Raw genomic sequence first — 21,619 nt, 5'->3', positions numbered from 1 at the left:
ATCGGAGAGAGAATAGAAGTGGGGCCGCGTAGATTGGTGAAGGTTGAGTCTGCTAAACGACGATAGCGACACAGGGGCGCAAAAACAGTGCCGCTGCCGCGTGTTAACACGCGGCAGCACGACACCGTGGCGGGTGTAACCATGGAAAAGAGAAATGAAGAAGAAGGGCGACACAACAGCAGCAGCAGCAGCGATACAGGCAGGCAGAGATGCTCTGCTACACAGACGTCTCCTTTCATGCGCTTTTCAGAGAGGCGCAAGAGCACGGAAGGCGGGCACCAGGTAGAGAAGAGGAGGAGGGCAAGCTGCGGGGGGGGGGGGGGGTGGCGACCGTAAAGAAGCGAAGGTGCAAAAGAAACGAGTCGGTGCGCCAGCCATACCCACACTAGTACCAGTAGCAGTAGTGACACCCAATCTTTCCAGCTTGCTTTCATAGGCATACGCACAGACACAGAAGGAAAACAAAGAAACAAAGACGGAGTCATGTGGTAGCGGAATGCTGCTGCTACCAAAGCAGCTGAGGGCTCCACTTTGTGAGGTAGCGAAACATGCCACGTGCAAACACGCAGACGAGGACGGTCACTACGGGGTACAGCCAGTGGTGCCCAAACCCCAGAACCGTGAAGGCACATCCTAGCCAGAGAATGTACACAAAGTCGACCATAGGGAGCATCGACGGTGGAATGGCCCAGATGAGGAACAGAAAGTAGCTCAGCTTTGCGTAGGAAGCCAAGGCAGCCTCCATGAACCACAGGCGTTCTCTGTGGCCGTAGCTGGGGTAGAAGAAGCGCCCGAGCCACGTGGCGATGGAGGCAACAAGCACGTTTTCTGTAAAGGTAAAAACGAAGAGGCGGAAAATTGATGACGGGTAGCTCATCAGTGGTAAGAAGGAGCTCTGGATGATGCGCACCAGCTGTAGCGATCGCACCTGTCGCTCTGGGGTATAGAGGGAGCTGTTCTGGAGGTCGCCCATGAAGAAGGTAATGGCCTCGAGCACAGTGAGGTTCTGCACTACCACCGCCTCCACCACGCAGCAGAGCAGGAAAATGATGAGCTTCGTGTAGTAGTCAGTCTGGTTAAAGAGAACGTGCGCCCACGCCCGACGGCGCAGCAGAACCACATCGATCCAAATCTGCACATCACCGAACTCGCAGCAGGTGTCACAAATACGCCCGCACTCCCCACACAGCTCTACCGTTTTGGTTTCCGGCTTAATAATGCGCGGAACACCGTGTCCACACTCGATGCACACCGGCATCACTGGAGGACGCGTACGCACTAGGGGGAAAAAAGAGAAAGAGAACAGGCCTTCCCAGCGAAGTGAAACGCGCCGAATCAACTGAAGACACACGCAGAAGGAGAAGAACCTCTGTTGTGAGCCTTCTGTACACTTCTAACGCATCCGCGACACGTGCGTGTGTCACGCACAGCACGCAGAGAGGGCAATTCCAAAAGGCAAAGAAAGGCAGTGACACCAATGAAGAGAAGGAAAAAGAGAGATCGAGTTGAAGGGGTCCTCAGAGTCAGTGAGAGAGTGCGAGAGTGTGCGTGGGTGGGCAAATAATAGCATGCACCCAAGCGCACATGCTTGGGGGCATTCGTAGTTTTTCTTTCATATTAGCGTGTCTATTTCAGCATGAACAAGACAACGAAGGTGTGCACCTATCATCCCAGTTCTCCTATACCTCTCTTGCACTGCGGCGATGTCAAGAAACCGAGACACCCAACACAGTGTTTGGTGCCCTTCAGACCATTGCAATACCGCAGCACACAGCACAGGCCAGGTTCAGCATTACGTTCGACACCACCGCAACATAGCAGAGATATTAGGCGAATATGCCAGTTTGTTGAATCGTCGACACAACTTGTGGTGAGCTGGCACAGACGTGATTGTCATGACCGCAAGCCTCTTCAGCATCGCACCAGCCCAGACGTATCCGCCGATACCAAGAGCCTGCGCAGTCGTACTCAAGGGCGGACTACGGGCTGTTTGGCTTCCTCACACTGAGTGGGGGCACTCAACTCTGATACCACGCTGAGGTAGCCCCTATCATTAGGGAAGGGTCGAGAAAGGAGAAAAGGGGGGTTCGGAAAGAAGGGTGTGCGCAAGACGAGCAGATCAACTTCTGCTGACCCCTTTATGTGTGAGTGTGGGTGTCACCCCCCCCCGCCTTTACCCTCACTTTCTTCTCCCGCTCGGCCTCACTCCATCCGACCAGAGACACAAAGCCAGCCAAACGTATTACCTGTGGGCACATCAACGGAAAGAAAAGCATTGCCTCCTCTCGTTCCTTCTCTGGCAGCCGCTGCGTCTGACATGGTGCTGATGCAAGGAGTGAATTTCGGAAGGAGTGAGGTACACCACATTGGTGTTCGTGCATATCGGTGTGAGGATGTGTGCTCCCTCCGACAATACGGCATTGAAAATTGGGAGAGGCGTTGGGGAACGGATCGAGCTGCACAAGGTAATGACGGAAAGGGTTTACGTTGCCTTCTTCACTGGCTTGTATGTTTGTCTTGGCAACTTTTTCCGCGCTTCACGTGCTGCGGTGGACGAGGGGAAGGACATACAGAACGGGAAAGGTGTGTGCGGGTGCTGAGGCGCCGTAGGGTATGTGGCACTCTGTCGTTCATCAGTGATCAACGAGAGAGAGAAAAAGTGTGTGCTACGTCTCATCCTCGATGGCGTACGCTGCACCGAGAGAAGCGTTCTCACGCACAACACGCGCAGGGATGATGGTGCTGTCGTGCTTCGTGATCTTGGAGTGGTCTTCACGTACCACGACGCCACCAAATCCATCGCCAACCATCCAGCCGCAGAAGATGGGGAAGTGCTTGCCCTTGAATCTCTTCAAGAAGAGACGCTCCTCATAGACAACAATGGAGTCCAAAAACTTCCCAGCCGAGCACACATTTGTGCGATTCACCAACTGGCTCTGTGGCACAGAGCAGGAGGCGGACCAGCGACTTGGCGGAAAAGCACTGCGATAAGCGCTCATGAAGTATCCCCTGCAGCGAGACGCTCAGCTCCGCCACGTCGGTTACGAGGTCACACATCATGACGTTGTGCTCAATGCGAGCGTTGACGTGCACATGGAGGTGGGGTGATGGGAAGTGATGTTCTTTGCAGGCGAAAAGGACGCTGTGAGGGGGCACTTGTGGTCTGCGGCCAGGGCGTGAATGAAGAGCAGAACCGCCTTGCTCCTTGCGACAGCCTTCCAGTGCGGCTTAATGACGCGAATGTTGCTGCTGAGGAATATGTCAGAGAGCGTCAAATCACTAACCACTTGTGGTACGCTGCGCTGGCGGCGGTGCTGAGTCAGCACCGTGCCACACAACCACATCTTCTACACCAGAAGCACCTCGTCACCGTCACTGTCGACGATGACGGGGTGGTCATAGAGCGAGGAGAGCTAGGCGGCGCTAGCGAGAGCCCCATCTTGGAAACGGAAGCCAGCAACCTTCACAAACAGCCTCATGCGAAGTCCCGCTTTCTCCCCATAGTTCATCATGTGCATGGAGGCGTAGCGCTCCTCGTTACCACCGCCAATCAGGAAGCGAATCAGTCTGTGCTTGGGGAACACCTTCTCGTTCGACATGAGGTACGTAAAGTATGCCAGGCACTTGACCCCCAAGAAGGGCCCGGTCGACATCCCCTGCAACACGCCGTAGCAGTTAGTCATCTTCTCTGAGGTGCTACAGCACTCCAGTAGCGCGCCAGAGGAGTGGCAGCTATATTCCAGCACCGCCACCCTGTTGCCTTCATAGCCGAAGTCAAAGCAGCCAGACACTGACAGCATCATTTTCCACGAGCGGCGCAGCAACGGCTGAATCTCTGGGGGTACCCCACAGTAGTGCTCCAAGAGATGCCTCGAGTCTGCGTTACCGACGACCTTCACCGTAGCAGTCATGGCAATGCGGCGTAGAGAGTGAGCTGCACGCCCGATCCGGCACCACCTGTCAGAGGCGAGAAAGTAAAAAAGCACCCGGCACGCCACACTTCGCTGCCCTCGCGTCGTCACCAACATTGCTGCAAATCGCAAGGGTGCGCTTCAGATAAAAGCCGCACCGCTTCTCGGGCTTCAGCCACTGCAACTCCACGTGCTTGGGGAATGACTGGAGTACGATGCAGCCCAATCAAGTGACAATACAGAGCTTGCCCTCTGGCCACTGCACGTAGTCCTTGTTCTTCTCCGCCATCCGCACCGCCTCCGGGAACACCTCCATCACAATCGCGGCGTGGTCAAAGGGTGTCGTCTTGCTCCGACCACACACAATGACGTCCAACACCGCTGGCACTGAGCCGTACGACCTGTTGGGAGTCCGCTGTGTACTTCATCAGTGCGTCATCCTGTGCGTGCACGGACGGCGTTTTTTCTCTCCGCAGGTCTTCAGTGATCGGCATGAAGGCCACCCACACCACCTTGCGGAATACGAGGTAGCGGCGTACAAATTCAACGCGATGTCGCTTGACACCAAGCGTCTAGTGCCACACAGTCTCCGGTGCCTTTTAGTCAAAGGAGCAGAACGACTGATAGGAGGGTGCCACAGACTCTAGGTTGCTGAAGTAGAGCTTGCATTCGTTGGATATGACAGGCACGCCATCTGGAGTGACACCAATGGCCTTGTCAAATGGCACCATCTCAGTACCGCGGTGGTGCGTCTAGTAGTGGTGATTGCGGGGCAGAGGGGGCATGGGTGCTTTGCGGAGCCGGCGGTGGATCTCGGAATGGGGCAGGTTGCCATCACGGAGAAAGGGCCTATGTGCCGTGGGCGCCGCAGCAGGCACCGAGAGAGGCCACAAGTCGTATTGAGAAGTGCTGAATTTTCGCAGTGCCGCTGAGAACGCAGGCGGTTCGAAAAAGAAAGACAAGACGGGGAAGAGCGAAACACGGCAGCAGCGCTCACAAGGAGACCACCTCAACTCACCATCGGTGGCGTCTACATGCGTCCCTTCGTGTGTGCATGTCAGCACGCTATATGAGAAGACGCATCACAGAGAGAAGAAAACGACTGAAAGCGGGACCACACAAGCCCAGAGTGCCGGGGCAAGGTGGTGGAACAAAGGGGAATGTACAGCAGGAAAACAGAAAAGGCGACAAAAACGCGCAGAGTACACCCGAGGCTCTACGTGCGGTGTGCAAAGAGAGAGAGAGAGATGTAAAAGTTGGCTATGATGGTACGGGAGGGTACGAAACATGCTCGAATGCGCTGCTGCTCTGGTAATGTATAGGCGCAAGTGCATGTGTACTGTTGAATGAACCCACAAACGTCGGCATTGCATGATTGGGACCAACTGAGAGGAGGAGCTGCATCATGGATTTTGCTTACACTGAAGCGGCTATACGCAGGACCCGTTGCGTGGGCAGTAGAGAAGAAACTACAGAATAAACGGTAGCGGATGAAGTCGCCAAACTTACCAACGGATTGTGCCGCACAACGCTTGTATTTGTTGAGTTTGCTTGTATCGTTGTTTCTGCCAGACAAGCTACCGTAATCACACTTACGCAACTTCGTAGCGTTGCTTCTCCCCTATCTTCTACACATCTCTTGGTGGGTGTGTAGAGGTGTGTAGGGGTGTGTAGAGGTGTGTGGTAATGTTCACCGCCAGTCTACAATGCACCGCCACATCTCGCCTACCCTGCCCCAGCAGGAGCTTCTGGGCCTGCCCCGACACGAGCTGGGAAGAAAGACGTTGTGGAGACGCGCAGCTGTGTGCAAACCTCGCCGCGTCCTTACCCTCTGGCACAACACAAGAATTGCAGCGACATAAGCGCACTTGAGCAGACAAGGAGAAAGATGGGCACACGCATGCAGACATTGGCGGTCTCGCCTCTCAGGCATAAGTGCGTTAGTTATCGTGAGGGGGGAAGATGTTAGAGTGCAAAGAGTGACGCACATGCGTAAGAGGGCGTAGCGCATCACGTCAACGGCTCAAGAGACGGAGAAGAGAGAGGAGAAAGGGGAGATCCCCAAGCTGTGGAAGTAAGCAACAAAGGTTACCAAAGAGCAAGTCGACAAGAGCAAGCAGTAGATCCAAGACATGCAATGAAGCGCATCCGTGCGCAGATCAGGAACGAAAGAGCCATGCCACACTACACAATCCCGACACACAAAGGCACACGCTAGAGGAGCTAAAATACGATGATGTTAGAGGCGGAAAAGGGAGAAGGGAGAGAAGAAAGCGGAGCAGAGGCTGGAAAGGAGGGAGAATCACCGCAAACAGAAATGCTGATGCTGGGGCTATTAGCACCGCTCTGCTGAGGGGGAAGATGGGAGGGGAGAAGGAGGGGTATGGGGCGGCTGTGAAACGGACACGGCGGAAATGTTACTCTCTCTTTTGGAGAAAAGGGGGAGAAAAGGGATAGGAGGGGCAGAGGTGGTAGAGCCGCGTCATAAGACGATGCAACAACTAGGGTACAATAGGCCTACGGGGAATACCCTCTCCAGGCCCGCCTCTCCGGCGCGCGCCACCTTTGACCAGTCCACTTTCAAACAAAACCTTTCCTGTCTACCGACTACTTGCTCAGCGCGAGTTCACGGTAGAACAAGTATCCGCTAGTGGTGAAGTACACGGAGATGCACAGAATGAGGAACGCACCAGCAAAGTCAGTCAAGCGGTTCGTGGTGTCCTTGGAGTAGATGACAGCGGCATCCTCGACGAATTTATTTCTCCAGGAACCATCCTTCGGCTTCTTTGCCATCTTGGTCTGCTCTGCATTCATGGCTGCTGCTGCCGCGTTTGATGCGTGTGATATGGATGGACCGATGCAGCAACGCAGCGATTTGTTGCGCGGGACCGCGTGAATGCGTAAGAGCGGTGCCCCTCTGTTCCCCTTTTTGCCTTCTGGTCGAGTGGAAAGGCGAGCCACTAAGTAGACGACGAGAGTGAGCGGTGAGTGTGGGATGTGGGGCGCTCTGTAAGAAGGGCAAAACAGCCAAATACAGCTGAGGAAGACGGAGCGGAGCGAAGGTCAAGTAAAGGGCTGTAGAAGTGGCAGAGAGAGCGGAGAGCGGAGAGGGAGGAAGGTAGGTGACTACGAGAAAGATACATGGGCAGCTGCAGTGTAGCGGAGAAGTTCCCTTTTGCGTGGAGAGAGGGTGTTGGTGCGTGTAATGCACAAGAGCGAATGTATCGGTATAGGGGAGATCCCGCACGCAGGTGCCAGGGTTAGCGTGTGCAGGTGAGGGGTGAGGAGCGCATGGAGAGAAACGAGGGTGCCGCATACATCAAAGGAAAGAAAAGAAGCGGGGGAGCAGGATAGAGAGCATAGAAGCTGAGAACGGTGCAAAGGCGCAAGATATGGTGTCAGGGCGTACCACATAGCAAAGAAAGTGGTTAGTGTGGTCACCTTCGCACGTCCTTGGCGCACTCCAGTGAGAGCTTGCCGTACCTTTGACTAGGATGAGTGATGTGGACATGAGGCGACCACCGCAGAGAAGTCGCAACGCCAGAGGTGGGTGACCGTTGGCCATGGTGTAGCTGCGCAAAATAGAGGCAGCGCCATGTGTGCAAAGGAGCGATAAAAATATGGTGTGCTCACGCTTCAGGTCTTTTCTTAGCACTCTCCTATCTCTACATCTCCTGCGCGCATGCGTGGGTTGGCCTATTGGACTTTTCGCTTGTGGAATGCGCTGACTCCAGGCACTCACGCACCAACCCGCGCATACTGACCAGCCCACGCAAAAGAGAACAACGCCAACTGCTACACGCGTCTACAAGGGCATGTATGTTTTCTGCCTCAGGCGCCTGGGGAGCCCACGGGCGCACAGCTCAAGCGAAAGAGAAGAGATTGGGGTGGGTAGAAGGTGGAAGTGCATCTATGCTGCGTGCGCGTGTGTGCTGGCGTGAGCCTCTGCAAAAGAAAAGAAAGGAGGCGTGGCAGAGGGGAAAAGTGACACGAGAAAAACGCGCTGTGCTCTAAAAGAGGAGAAGCGGGAAAGCCGCGGAAAGAGGGCGGAAGTGTCTCACGTTGACGGAGTGAGGGCCTGCCTGTCTTTGCCTAGTCTGAGGCTTACGCACACCCCGATCAAAAGCACACAACGTCTTCTGGCTACATGGCCAAGTAGCATCGTCCGTCGCCCCGCCCCCCTCCCCGACCTAGCCCGAGGGAAACGACCAGCCCTATTACGGGTTTACGGTCAGCTCACGGTAGAAGGCGTAGCTGACCCATGTGAAGTACACAATGATACAGGTGACTAGAAAGGCCTTCATTATGTCCGCCATCTTCTCTGACACGCTAACAGAGAAGAGGTGAATGACAGAGCGCGCCAGGCCAGGCTGATGCGATGAAGCGCTGACACTCGGGGGCGGCACTGTTGTATCATAAGATGCGCGCCTTTCCCGCGCACGCGCAATGGCCTCATCGATCAGCCGCTGCACGGCCACCGGATCCGGTGGTGGCAGTGACGGGCTCCTTTCCGGTGCCCGGACAGACGGACGCGGAGACGACTTCCGTGAAGACTGCGAAGCGGACCGCGACTTGGCGCGGGAAGTTAACTTTCGGCCTGGTGGCATTGCAAAAACGGTGCAGTGAGTGGGGGGAGAAGAGAGGGGAGAACAGCGCTGAATCGAGTGAGCGAGAAGTCGAGAGATCACACTCAGCGGCTGACAGAGTGAGGGTGTGCGGACAGAGCTGCGCTGGGGATACAAAATACGCCAACAGAAAGAGACGAAGAGCGCGTAACCCAATCACTCGTGGGAACGGCAAGAGACACAGTGAAGAAATGAGGCGAAAGAAACGAGAAGTAAAAAAGCACGACAGAGGCGGTGAAGGAGGAGCCGGCCCTGGTGCACTCCAAGTGCGCAACTGTAGAAACCCGCGCAGTGCGCGCTGAGAACAGAAGTCCATGTAGGTCTTCAGACCACCACCACCCTTGTGACGGCTGCCTTCTGGCGAAGGCGCTGCGTTAAGCCCGCGTAGTGTATTGACGCGGCACTCAAGAAAAGAGAAGAGTGAACCACCCGCAAGCGGGGAGAAAGTGATGCGAGCCGGGGTGCAGACAAGAGAGTCCCGCGTCTCCTAGATGCTCTGTTTTTTCTCTCAACAGTGTGCCGCAAGAACTGCGGTCGCTCCGACAGCGTACCTCCGACTGCGTCTGGCAGACGCGCTGTTTTACATCTGTGCAGCTGTGCGACAATGTGCGTGAGATGAAAACAGGCGTAGAGGAGAGAAAAGGAGTATATCCGAGAGGGGGTTGTAGGGACAACGAAGAGAGAGACAAGCAGGCACAAGAACTGAAGAAGCGGCGCTAGCGTGGGGAAAAGAAGCGCCTAGATGTAGCCGCACACGCAACAGTAGAACGAAAGAGAGAGAGAGAGACGACCTTCTGCGATATGAGCGAAGAAAAACGCCACACGCCCACAATACACGCACACTAGCCCAACGCAGAGATGAGCTCGAGCAGCATCGGCAAGTACACCGTTGTACCACCCAGTACCGGGAACTCGTGTAAGACACCCTTCTCCTTGTAAAAGCGCAGGAGCGGCATCGCCACGGCGCTGTACTCGTCCTGACGCTTCGTCACAACCTCGATTTCATCGTCTTTGCGAGTGATGAGGGGCTTCGTGCAGCCGCACTTGTCGCACACGCCATCCACCTTGGGTTTGAGGGGGTCCATCTTAATCCCTCCCTCGTCGATAGAGGCGAGGTTGTACACAAACCCGCAGTCTGGGCAAGAGCGGCGTGACGAGAGCTTCTTGATGATCACGTTGCGGGGCTGAGTAAGATTGATAACGTGGTCGATCTTGATGTCCCCAGACGACCACAGCGCTTCTGCCTGCGAGATGTTGCGCGGGTACCCGTCCAAGATGTACCCACTTGGGCACTCCTTGTCAGCTGACAGCGAGGCGATGTGCTGCACCATCATCTTTGCGATGAGCTCATCAGGAACAAAGACGCCCTTTTCAATCAAGTCCTTCACCTGCTTGCCAATCGCCGTTCCCTCAGCCACCTCCTTCCTCAGAAGGTCCCCGCTGGAGACAACGTGGCAGCCAAGCGACGCGGCTGCGCGACTGGAGTAAGTCCCCTTCCCCACACCCGGCGCACCGGTGAAGAGCAGCCGCAGGAACTTGCTCGGCATGCCAAGAAGGTTCACACCGCTATACGCAAATAAAGAGGAAGGACAGCGTAGAGCCTTCTGTGGGCGTAGTGCAGATCCACCCTGACGTTTATGCGCAGCTGTGCCCACGTAGGCTGGCCTCTGTGGATCCTGTAGCAGGAATGAGCGCGCTTGGTGTCCTTGTTGGCGCGCCGACTCTGGAAAGGGAGGGAGGGACAAACACTGTGTTATCGAATGGCAGGGTGAGAAAGAGAATGACAGCCACTCACCGCGATATCAGTTGTACAGTACAGCTTGATGGTCCGTGGGTGGGAGATGAGGACCGCGCCACCATGAGCAGTAAGTGCTGCAGAGGAAGTAGGGGTGGAGAGCAGCAGACATTGGTAGGTTAGGGTGCGAGAGGCAAAGAGGTACGGCCACGGTGCTTGTCGACGTGGCACAAAGAAGTGCCACTCCCACTACCCGTCCCTTTCCCATGGATAAGTAGCTCGGGCAGGATACATGAAGCAGACGTGGAGCTACGTTGCACTCATCTTTCAGAACTTTGAGGGGGCGCCTTCGTGGCAACACAAAGCGAGCGATCTCCCTCTACCCAATGCGTGAAATCATGTCGCACGGGAAAGCACTGCCTTTATGCATATCGAGCAGCTGCGTGGACGCACACACGTGTCGACTACTCTTCACTGCGACGAAGGGTTGGGGGTACGACACAACATCCCTTCCTTTGCAGATGTGCATGCACGCGCGTGTGTGAGTGGAGGTAGCGCCCTCAGCTCACTAATCAACGAGTGTCTCCTCTCTTACACTTCTCAGCCTCGTGGCGGTTGTTCGAGCTTTAGCTGCCTTTATTTCGCGTTTACCTTAGCTCTCGGCTTGAGGGGTTCAAGAGTAACGGCCAACAGGAATGAAGAAACAAACCGAGTTACTCGACTAGCTCGCCCGCGGGCACGCGTCCACAGGCGAGCGAACGCGTCAGTAGGAGGAGAGGGCAGGGAAGAACAGCGGACCTATGGAGGAGCGCTTTTCCTACTTTGGCGCTCGCTACCGCCATGGTCTCAACAGCCTTCCTCGAACAATGAGCCCCACTGCACCCAGGACAAGGGCGCCCTCGCACTACCCACTTTTTTAGAGGGAGAGAGGAAGAGAGTGAACCCCTACTCACGCATTACCCCCACTCTCCTCGCCTCCCCCACCCCCGGGGAGGTGAAAGCACCTACGCACACCCACTTCATTAGTCATATTACAGCGGGTACACTTCTCCGACGCACACACACACACACAGGGAGGCGCACCCATCGCTCATGCAGCGGAGGTCTGAATCTTCGTATTTTTCTTAGCATCCTTCTTGACTCGTCTGCCTTTGGGTGCGGCAGTCACTGAGGTGACCCCTGGCGCCTTCATCTTCTTCTTCAAGTCAGTTGAAGTGAGCGCTGCGACCTTCTGCCTGCTGTTTTCATGCCTGGAGTACTTTGCTGAGGCAATGGCACACTCCTCCTCTTCCTCCGTTGCGTCCTCACGCTCTCGCTTGCCATGTGCGGGAGCCATCTTGAACAGCTCCTGCTCCTCATCAGCCGAAAGCTGAATTGCAGTCTTATAGAGCGGCTCGTTCTGCACCACGTGCAGAATTTCGCGTGCGATAAGCGCGGCATGGTGACGGTTCAGCTTAGCGTCGTTGGCGCTGTCGGTGGCATACCGCAGGAATGCCTTGACCAGCATCGGCAGCGCTGCGATGTGGGACGTGACAGCAGGCTTGCTGCAGATCTCTACAGTCTCGGGCACAAATGCCGACGTCAGCCACGTGTGGTGGTTCCATTCCTTATTCTCCATGGAGAAGAGGTTGTGCGCCTGCCAATGGGGCAGCAGGAATTTCCGCTTGCGCTCCTCGTGCGGAGTGAGCAAGTGCATAAGGATCTGGTAGCCATAAGGGCTGTTGACTACCTGCCCAATGTGCTCCGCTAGGTCGCTCGCAACGTACTTCTTCAGCATCTGCGCGTCGTACAGGAGATCAAACAGGCGAGCAATGACCGGTGCCGCGTACTTGCTGGTGCTGAGCTCACCCAGCTGTGCATTGAAGTTGTGAAGCACCTCCTTGCGCTTCTTTGGCTCCGTCAAGGAGAAGGCGAGGGAGGCAAGAGGGGCGCCTTCCCGGGTGACCGAAATAGCGGCAATGTGCGGGCGTAGCGTGTCACATAGCTCGCTCACCTCCTCACGTGTGCCGCACCGTATGTAGGTGCCAACAAGCCGCTGCACAAACGGGTACCCTATGGCCTCCTTCAGCGACACCAGCTTGTCACAGAGGTCAAAGAGGCGAGTGAGGAGGCGCCGCTGAAGCGACGGGTTCTGCTTCAGGACCTCCTCAATCTCCGGATAACCCGGCCACCGTTTCATCACCGCAACGCTGTCCTTGAACACAGCTAACAGGAGGAGGCTACGATCGGCCGGGCTGCACCAGCGACTGCTGTATACTGAGTGGAGCACCTCGATGCCGAATTTGTGCGCTACAAGCTGCGGCACTGACGGTATCACGTGCGTCACCAGTTTGCTGTAGGCCTCGTGCGGGACGTGGCGCACCAACGCGCAAACCACAAAATGTGCGTATGCGTCCGTTGCGTAGGTCGAGAAGTCCTTCGAGATCCACTTTAGGACGGTGCCCACCTGCTCCCCAGAGCCGTATTTAATCATCGACTGCGCCACTCGGCTCACGCTAGGCGTGCGCACCAGGCTCGCAAACTTGGGCTCCAAAAAATGTATGAGCTTGTCCACCATGGGATACTTGTGCTCGTATGCAATCTTCTTGTTGGCAGACACGGCAGCCTGCTGCACCGTGCGCTCCTCGATCGTGCGCAACTTCTCCCACAAGCGGAGAACCTCACCGTGCTCTGATGACATCTTCAGTGAGTGCTTTTCAGCCGCATCGAGCACGCGGCCTTCCTTCTTCTTGATGAGTGCACTTTTGGCCAGTCGTTCGGAGTGGGGAAGTTTGCTGAGGCGTTCCTCCCGCGCCTTCTGCTTCTTCGTGTTCGTGCGACCCATATTGGATCACAGCGCACACACACGGGCCAGATGGACGGAATTTGTAAAGGTGAGCAGTGGACGCAAAAAGAGAGGTGTAAAATGGGCTGACTGTGTGCAGCTTCGTGTAACTCGCAAGTGCAAGTGCACCCATAGCGGCGGTAATCGCAGCCATATCGGCGCAGTGTCAAAAATTTAGACATAGAAAGGGGAAATGCGGAAATGTGAAAGGTAATCGCTCCAGCGTGCCCATTCGCTGCCATGCGGCCATCAGCTCAGCTCAGCTCCACTCGGCCCCCGGCCTGTCGCAGACCCGTCGCGTGGTGCGAAGCAGCCGTAGACACACGCGCGTTACAGCAATGCCGACTCAGCGAACTGAGCACGACCCCCCTGCATCAGACTCTACCCACCCACGCCCCGCAGGTTGCCTCACCGCCGCTCCCCCATCCTGCCGCTCGCCACCTGATGCACCCCTCGGGGTGGCGCAGGCTCCCCAGAGCACTAGACAGCGAGGGCCGGGTGGGACACACTCGAGCCACGCTGGCACTCGGCCCATCATGCGGGTGGCACAGACGTGCGCAGTGTCGCGGGTCGCTCCGACGCAGCGCCAACCAGGACCCCACCGCCGACATCAGCAGCGATGCATCGCTCTGACCTCTCCACGTCGTGGGTGCTTGACCGTGTCGCCACCAGAGGTGGCTCCGCATTGGCAGGGATAGGGGGGAGGGAGGGGGGCAGCATGGCTTCCCCACACAGAGTGGGGGTACTCGACCCTGGGTACTACGCACTGAGGTGGGTCTCTCGTCGCCAGGGAGGAGAGAAAGAGTGGCGAAGCTGCAGTACATTTTTGCTTTTCCCTAGCGCTAATTCACACGCAACCCTGTGACTCACCGCCAGCGTGATCAGAGCTTGGTTCACTAGGGGTGCTGAGGCACATACTCGTGTGCATTGGCTCCAAAGAAGCCGCGTCGTGAGTCGTTGAGGCAACGCTAAGGTGGAGAAGAGGAAAACGAGGATAACCGCAAGTATTTGATCATCTCTGAGGTACAGTGGAGGGAGGCGGGCGGCTTACGAAGCAGCGGCAAAGAGAGAAGTTCCTTTCACAATGGTATGCAGCACCCACTGATCCTCCCTCCCTCCATCCAGAACTAACAGCCCCTCTTCCGCAGTGATCAGCAGCCGCCAGCGCACCCACCCCACACACACAGATGTGCATGGGTCCTTTTACGCTCTAGCGAAGCTGCATGTTAGTCGTACTGGGTGGACCGTAGATACACCGCCCAAGAGCTTTGCGAGCGCGCTTGATGTGGCAGCGTAACGCATGCAACGCAGCGCACTCGCTGCGAGCAGCTGAGAGGTGATGCTGAAAGAGCCGCTCCTGTCGGTCCACCGCCTGTGCTTCCTCTAAGAAGACATCTAGGTTGTCTTCCAGTACGACGTAGGCGGTATGCACCGCTGCCTGGCAAGTGGCCAGTGCGTCGTTGAGACTGATCAGCTCCTCATAATTTCTCTTGAGCACAGCGCTGCCCGGCACCACTGACGTCACCTTGGCATCACTACGGGTATGCTCGACCCACTTTGCATGACAGCTGTATGCGTTACCTGGCTGCGCTGCGGTCACAGCCGCCAATGTCGCCTTCATCTCCGCCACACCGCGTTTGAGAAACTTCTCGTACCCGCGCCATTCCTGCACCGCTGTGTGGATATCAGCGGCCGTGAGAGAGCCAACGTGGAGCACTGTGCTGTCAGTACCATGCACAACGGCGTCTTCATTCGGTTCTGTTGGCGCCGCGCCCTTGTCGGGTCTGGTCCTCTTGAAGGCTTGTCCGACGTGGGAGTCCTCACGCGTGGCCACGTCGCGCACGAAGACGTCTGCTCCCGCCTCCGCAGCCGTCACGAAGAGCCTCAGGAGCCGCAGCGATAGAGCTGAAGAAGACCGAGGGGCAGACGACTGGGCGTCTAGCCAGCTCAACAACTGGTGTGTCACACCTCCCACACTCGAATCGGGCGCAGCGGAGCGGCTTGCAACAACCTCGTGTGCATCGGAGTCGATAGGGTCGGTCACTGGCATCGGCAACGACGGTGCACTGGAAAGTGCTGCCGCACCGTCATCCGTGGTGGCTGGGGCTTGCGGTGGGGACGCGGATGAGCCGCCCCCGAAAGGACGAGGCAGGTTGTGGCGCTGGACCCCGAGGTGCTCGAGCGTGGATAAGATGGTGTCCTCCATGCGCCTCAGATCAAAGAGAAACGATAGAAGCGGATCAACGACGGCCGCTGGGCCACCATAGCGGAAGGCGTGACACGCACCGTCTGCGCCAGAGGTCATCTTTGATTTTCGGTGGCAATTCTACTCGAGTTCGTGGGGCGATGAGGACGCAGGTGGGGGCACGGGCGTGGGCACCGCTTAGAGTGTGCTGAACGACGTCCTGGACGCCCACAGTGGGGGAGTGCGTTGGACCGATGTGCACCACGACCCATTAAAGACGAGGGCGAGGCGCCGTCGCTTCCACTTCTGCATCAGCGTCGACCCGTGTGCATGTGGGCACGTGTTCGCAAGAGGTATAAAAGAGAGGCCAGAGGGTGTGCATGTAAGTGTACGGGTGTGAGAGAAGCGAGGAGAAAAGAGGGTGATAGGCATGTTAGTATTTATTAAAACAAGGGAAGGAGGGAAAGAAGAGGCAGTGAAGGAATGTAAGAGGAAGGTGGTGCTTAGGGGAGCCGGCGGGGAAGATATGATACGCGGCCGATGGTGCGGGGAGAGGAGAAGGGGGAACATGTGAAACGCCCTGAGCTGAGGTGCACAAAACAACCAACAGAAAGGTAACAGAGAAGGTGGAAAAGAGAAGACTCTGCTACCCATTAACTGGCACTCCACACACTACTGAAAAACTACGCCGCGTTGAAGGGTAGAACGTGGCTGTTTTTTAGCAAAAAACCTGCAATTCTCAACGGGGCCGGTGGTAACAGCGTCCACGGGTGGGCAGTCTGGGTGCGTGGCTGTCGATATACGCTACATCGGAGAGCTGCTTCGGCTCTGCCCTTCACACACACACACACACACATACAGAGAAAGAGAGATGCATGCACACATATGCAACTACGCGCACAGAAATGTGCATACGTGGGCACTCAGAGAAAGCCATGCGTGCATGACAGAACGCCGCACCATCCACCCTCAACGTCGAGGGAAATTCTCCCAAAACAGAAACCGAAACGAATTCTTCTCTCTCTTTCTGTGTTGCTGCTTAAAACGCAGGTACCCCTCCACATAGACAAACTCCCCGAACACACGTGCATGCCAAAGATGAAAAAAGCGGACAGACACTCGAGTATATACGCACACCATAGAGTGGGGAATCGCACACGCACAGAGGCAGACAAGCCCTGCTGCACGCTCCTTCGCCACCCAATATCATAGACACACAGACATAACAACAGCACTCACACACCGAGAGAACGCATGGCCGTCAATAACCATACAATTCGGAGAAACACTCCAGCTCACAAAGGCAAGAAAGCAAGCGTGAGAGAGTGGCCTCTGTTTGCAATCAAGTGTGCCGTCGTTGCGGCGCCCCCATGAGCACCGCATCTGGTCGTGTACCCACTCTGCCCCCCCACCCCCACCCCCACACTCCGCCTTGTGCACATGTCTACCCGCGACACACGCGTACATCCCAGTGGCAAGGCAGTGGCATCCAACCCTATATATGTATATACGGTTGGATGCCACACCCGCCCAGTGACCCACGCATGGCGGTATTGCTGAGTATGAAGGTGATAAAGGGTAAACAAAGAGAGGCAGGAATCAGCAGAGATAAGGCGTGGAAAATGCCACTTCTGACGGCAGTGAAACGGGAAAGAGAGGAAAGACGATAAAAAAAGAGGGGGAAGTGAAGTTAGCAGGCAAGCGGACGAACTAGCGCAGCGAGCCTTGGTGGCAAAACTGCTATCGAGCCTCGCACCAATAGAAACAGGCACACGCATGCAAAACAACGCACCGGAACCTGCTCGTCCCCTACATAGTCCCACGCTGAGGAATGCGATGGCAAGCACGACTAGGAAATGGAGACAGAGAGAGGGAAGATGTGCATGTATGCGAGTACTTGAGAGGAAAGAGAAAAGCGCACGAGGAACCAGCTCAACAGAGCAGAAAAAGGTACTCCTCCGATGCGCCTGGGCAGACAACGAAAGGGGAAACGCCACGCCGCGGAAACGAGCAGGAAAGGCAAACAGAGCTTTGACGAGGTATGGAGGGTAACTGGACCGGTGAGAAGCACAAGGAGGGGAGGGGAGGGGTGATAAATCAGCAAGAGAAGAGCGAGGAGAAAAGTACAAAAGTGCCAGAGCCAACGGTGCACTATCGCGTCTCTCTCTCTTCACGCCCAGGAGTGTGAGGGGACAGCGGGAAAAGAACTGCGTGCTACGTGCACGTCGACTTCATCAGCACTGGGAGCAACGAGAGAGGGAGCATATTGTTTGCGGTAGGGCCTACACGTGGGAGGACAGACAGACCCACATGGGCTACGCTGTAGCGAGAAGAGTGCTGATAGCAGTGAGTAAAAGATCAGGAAGGAAATGGGCTGCTATACTCCAGAGAGCAATACCATTACGACAGCAGGTATAGAGCGAACAAAGGAGAAAAAGTGAAGCGGCAACAGTCTAACCAGGAGAGAGAGAGAGAGGGAGGGAGAGAGAGAGAATGGAAAGAGGAAAAGGGAGGGCGAGGGGAAATTGAGGCGGTTGAAGTCAGGGATGTGTTGGAGGAAGGGGTAAGGTGCGCGTACGAGAGAAAAATAATGTCGGCGCACGGCTAAAGAACGGACCCTCGCTTCCTTTCACAAGTGTTTGAGCGTGTACTAAAGGTTCGCTGCTACGTGGGTGTGGGGTGTGTGGGGGGGTGGAGGTGTGGGGGTGTGTCTATTCAAAAGCCCTCGCTGGCGTGAGTAGGCCATTAAAGGAGTTGTTGGCAGTACCATCACCCTCACGCACACGCGTCCTCAGAGATGTAAAGACAACTTGGCGCTGCCCTCCACACCCTGCATGTCCGCGACGACTCCGCTTGTGCTATTATGCGTTGGTGCCTGGAGGTGTGCAGTTGCCTGAGTTGTAAAGTACATGATGTCCACCTTCTCCAGAAGACAAAGTGAAAGGGAAAAAAGGGAGGGAAGAGGAATGCGGGGGTTGGGGAGGCACCACCACCAAAAACGCTAAGACGAGAAGAGAGGCGTAGTCGAGCAAAATAAAAAAGTCTCGTTGATTCTCCTCGTATGTCCGTCTTTTGGTTGCTGCAGCTCGCCGCGCGCACACATACGTGCAGGCACCGGCCGCGTCAGCTGTTGTGCAGGTGACTGTCCGCCGTGCAGGAGAAGCCGCCAAACAGCTGCTGCTGACCTGCGTTGAGCTGTGAGCTCTGCGCTGGCGTATTTACGACCTGGTGAGGATTCTTCAAAGAGGCCGAGGTGCCAGCGACGACGTTCTTGCGTGCAGCCAGCATCTCCTCCACTGACTGGAGCGGGGTCCACCGTGGCGGTGGAATCTTGCGTTGCATCACCTCCTCAAAGTTGATCCCGTTCCAGTACGGGTGCAGCTTCACTTCAGGACCTTTGATGCGGCGGTTGGGGTCCTTCATCAGCAAGCGGCTGATCAGGTCCTTGGCCTCCGGCGGTACCGTCACGCCACTGGGGAAAGAGAGGTCTGAGTACAAGATGTTGTCGAACACCTCTGTCATGCTGCGCCCGTTGAAGGGAGTGCGGCCGCACAGCATGCGGTACAGGAGAATGCCGAAAGACCAGAAGTCCACCGCGCTGGTGTACTCGCGTTGGCGCAGTACATCAGGCGCCACGTAGAACGGCGACCCAACGAACGAGTTCGCGCGAAGGTCCTTGTCCGACACGTCTTGACCGTCCTTGTGGAAATCCTTGGACAGGCCGAAGTCTGCAAGAGCGCAGTGACCCTCAGCATCCAGCAGAATGTTCTCTGGCTTCAGGTCTCGATAGATAACGCTGTGCTCGTGCAGGCACATGATGGCCAACAGAATCTCGGCGCCGTACAGCTGCGCCGTCGTTGCATCAAGCTGCTTCTTGGGGACGGTGTTCATGTACTTGTCGAGGTCACCGCCAGGCATGTAGTCCATGACGAAGAACAGCTTGTGCTCGGACTGAAAAGTCCAGTACAGCTTCAGCAGGTAAGGGTGGTTCAGGCGAGTCAGCACGTTGCGCTCCGTAAAGACATCCTGAACGCGCTTGTGGTCCAGCAAGCCCTGCTTGTTGATCACCTTCATGGCGTAGTACTTGTTCGTGGACAGGCGACGGCACAGCACCACATAGGCGAAGGAGCCCTTTCCGAGCACGTCGAGGGTCTCGAAGTCGTCTTTGGTCAGCTTCTCCTGCGGCGGCTCAGGGGTGCTTCCGCTCTTTTCCTCCACGGGAGGTGTTAACTCGGGCTTCTTCTCCTCCTCCTTGTCCTTTTTATCCTTCTTCTTGAACAACTTCATAAACATCTTGGCAGGTGGGGGTGTGGGGGGTGTCCAAGGAAAGCGCAGTCGGCGAAAATGAGTGAGAGGAGGGAAATGTTCCCGTGAGCACGGAAGTGCCAGATGAAATGAAAGGGAAAAAAAAATAGAAATGGCAGGGTGTACCGGTTTATGCCCAGGGGAGGAGAATAGCTGGCGGTGGCCTAACGAGTAACACCTCCAACCGAGAGACGAGTGAGTGGTGCGTGTGCGTGAGTGAGTAAGCGCTGCGACGCAAACCCGAGACTCGACCGAACGCGTCACACGCAAGAAACGCACAGCGGAAAACAATAACAACAGAGGACAAGAAGCCAACTAGCAAAATCGAAGAGGCGAGCGAATAAAATGAGTGGCGCTGAAGGGATCGTTCGCAGACATGTAGCTGTCTGCGTGCGCGCGGAGGAAAGAGGTGGTGCTCTACAGGAAAAAACAAAAGGGAGAAAAGCGATTTTGCTCTTCAGTCTCCTGCAGCTGCAGCCGGCGCTTGAAGTATTTGTGGGGGGTAAGAGTGATGGGGAGGAAGCACGCGCCTGCGTGGCGGAGCGTAAGCGTGAAGGAGAGTGGGAAACACACAGTAGTAGAAGGGGGGCGTATGCCTTGTTGTGCAGTTGTGCCTCAACGCAGATGGAGCGAGCAGCGACTGGAAGGGGGTGTACTTGCGCGTTGTAAGGTCGAGGCTGATGTTCAGGCGATACTTTTCGCTGTTGCTTGTGTGATTGATGCCCGCCTTTCTGTATCAGATGGGCACGCAGCCTTCTACGTTACGTAAGGAAAAGGGAAGAAGGAGCAAAGGGCGCTTCTTTAAGTGAAGGGGGAGCGCGAGTGAGTGAGGCTGCCGAGCAAAGCAGACGTCTCCCGTATGTGGAGGTGCGCGGGTGACGGAGATTGGGGGGAGGATGAGGGCGACCAAACGAGCACAACTAGTGGTTATCTGCCAGAGGGGGGTAGTGACACGGCAGGGCAAGAGGAAAAGCGCACGGCTATGTGTGTATACAGGCGGCTACGCAGAGACAGCAAGCGAAAGAGGAAGCGAAGGAAGGAGGGGGAGGCGCGCACAAACGAAGAGACACAACTTCAAAGCACAGTAAGAGGGAGAAGCAAACAAGGAAAAATCCGAAGTGAAAGACACAATGAGGCCGAGGACGAGAGGAAACGAGAAGGAGAGGCAGGGCGTGCGGGGTGGTGGGTGCGGGGAGGGGTAGTGCGCAGACTCGTTCTGTTCGACGGCTGGGGGAAAGCAGTGAAGGAGACTTAACACGATGGAGGAGCACACACTTCTACGTGGTGGGGTGAGCAGAGAGCAAGGTGGACACACACAGAGACGAACGGAGGCAAGATGTAGAAGGGAGGCACAACGAGGGTGAGTTGATATAGCGAGAAACTTCCAGTACATGAAGCTCAGAGCGGGCGGGAGACGGAGGAGGCGACGGAGCAGCGCTCTGAGAGCGAGCCGCCGCACCACTCCAGCTCACTCACCAGGAAGGCTAACAAGGGGCATCGACACAGCCGATGCAGTGTGATTTACTTGATAAAGCACATGATGCGCATCTGCGTTTGCGTTTGCTTATCATCTCTGAAGATGCCGCTCTCGCACCTCGCTTGAGAAGTGCACACGTTCGCGGTGGTGGCGGAGAGTGGCCCATTGGGAATCCCTGTGGGAAGAGAGAGTCCCCCACAAGCAGCAGCAGAGAAACAGAGAGAGGTGGCACACGCAGAGACACCACACAGGAAGAGAAGAGATGGCAAGGCTAAACGAATGAAAGAGCGTTCAGAACAGAAAACACGGGAAACACACAGCCGCCAGCAAATTGGGCAGATGGCGGCGAGGGAAAGGCCGGAGGCACGCGCACGGCAACGTCAACAGCGAGATGGCAGAAAGAGAGGTGAAGCCCTCAACAAGCATGAAAGAAACGCGCACATACAAAGGGGCTGAAATCGAGAGCGAAAGAGCGAAGCGGGCGCGACATGCGCACGTAGATCACCCCATGGTGACACTGCCTCCGCCACCACACGCAGTCACACGCCTGAGCAGGT

At 56.1% G+C, this 21,619-nt stretch overlaps 6 protein-coding genes and 1 pseudogene across 6 annotated transcripts, besides 2 other annotated features; all 7 read right to left on the bottom strand.

Annotated features, from left to right (window-relative positions):
• Positions 1–505: 505 nt before the first annotated feature.
• LPMP_252500 (hypothetical protein) lies at positions 506–1,258 on the bottom strand (the record flags this gene model as incomplete). Its single annotated transcript, XM_010701517.1, has 1 exon — positions 506–1,258. One exon carries the CDS (start codon positions 1,256–1,258, stop codon positions 506–508), a length of 753 nt encoding a protein of 250 aa, XP_010699819.1.
• A 361-nt stretch (positions 1,259–1,619) lies between these two features.
• Positions 1,620–2,059: a repeat region.
• Positions 2,060–2,666: 607 nt separating this feature from the next.
• LPMP_252490 lies at positions 2,667–4,028 on the bottom strand (annotated as a pseudogene).
• A 2,490-nt stretch (positions 4,029–6,518) lies between these two features.
• On the bottom strand, positions 6,519–6,725 carry LPMP_252480 (hypothetical protein; the record flags this gene model as incomplete). Its single annotated transcript, XM_010701516.1, has 1 exon — positions 6,519–6,725. The coding sequence occupies one exon, from the start codon at positions 6,723–6,725 to the stop codon at positions 6,519–6,521; it is 207 nt and encodes a 68-aa protein (XP_010699818.1).
• Positions 6,726–9,378: 2,653 nt separating this feature from the next.
• Positions 9,379–10,083, bottom strand: LPMP_252470 (adenylate kinase, putative; the record flags this gene model as incomplete). The annotated part of the gene is made up of 1 exon (XM_010701515.1): positions 9,379–10,083. The coding sequence occupies one exon, from the start codon at positions 10,081–10,083 to the stop codon at positions 9,379–9,381; it is 705 nt and encodes a 234-aa protein (XP_010699817.1).
• A 1,278-nt stretch (positions 10,084–11,361) lies between these two features.
• Positions 11,362–13,095, bottom strand: PUF8 (pumillio protein 8, putative; the record flags this gene model as incomplete). Its single annotated transcript, XM_010701514.1, has 1 exon — positions 11,362–13,095. One exon carries the CDS (start codon positions 13,093–13,095, stop codon positions 11,362–11,364), a length of 1,734 nt encoding a protein of 577 aa, XP_010699816.1.
• Positions 13,096–13,318: 223 nt separating this feature from the next.
• Positions 13,319–13,887: a repeat region.
• A 418-nt stretch (positions 13,888–14,305) lies between these two features.
• On the bottom strand, positions 14,306–15,400 carry LPMP_252450 (hypothetical protein; the record flags this gene model as incomplete). Its single annotated transcript, XM_010701513.1, has 1 exon — positions 14,306–15,400. One exon carries the CDS (start codon positions 15,398–15,400, stop codon positions 14,306–14,308), a length of 1,095 nt encoding a protein of 364 aa, XP_010699815.1.
• Positions 15,401–18,403: 3,003 nt separating this feature from the next.
• LPMP_252440 (serine/threonine-protein kinase, putative) lies at positions 18,404–19,573 on the bottom strand (the record flags this gene model as incomplete). Its single annotated transcript, XM_010701512.1, has 1 exon — positions 18,404–19,573. The coding sequence occupies one exon, from the start codon at positions 19,571–19,573 to the stop codon at positions 18,404–18,406; it is 1,170 nt and encodes a 389-aa protein (XP_010699814.1).
• Between the last annotated feature and the right edge of the window lie 2,046 nt (positions 19,574–21,619).

The sequence above is a fragment of the Leishmania panamensis genome (assembly GCF_000755165.1).
Source record: "Leishmania panamensis strain MHOM/PA/94/PSC-1 chromosome 25 sequence".
Taxonomy (NCBI): Eukaryota; Euglenozoa; class Kinetoplastea; order Trypanosomatida; family Trypanosomatidae; genus Leishmania; species Leishmania panamensis.
The sequence above is the reverse complement of the archived record's forward strand: the minus strand, read 5'-3'. Positions and strand labels throughout refer to the sequence as shown.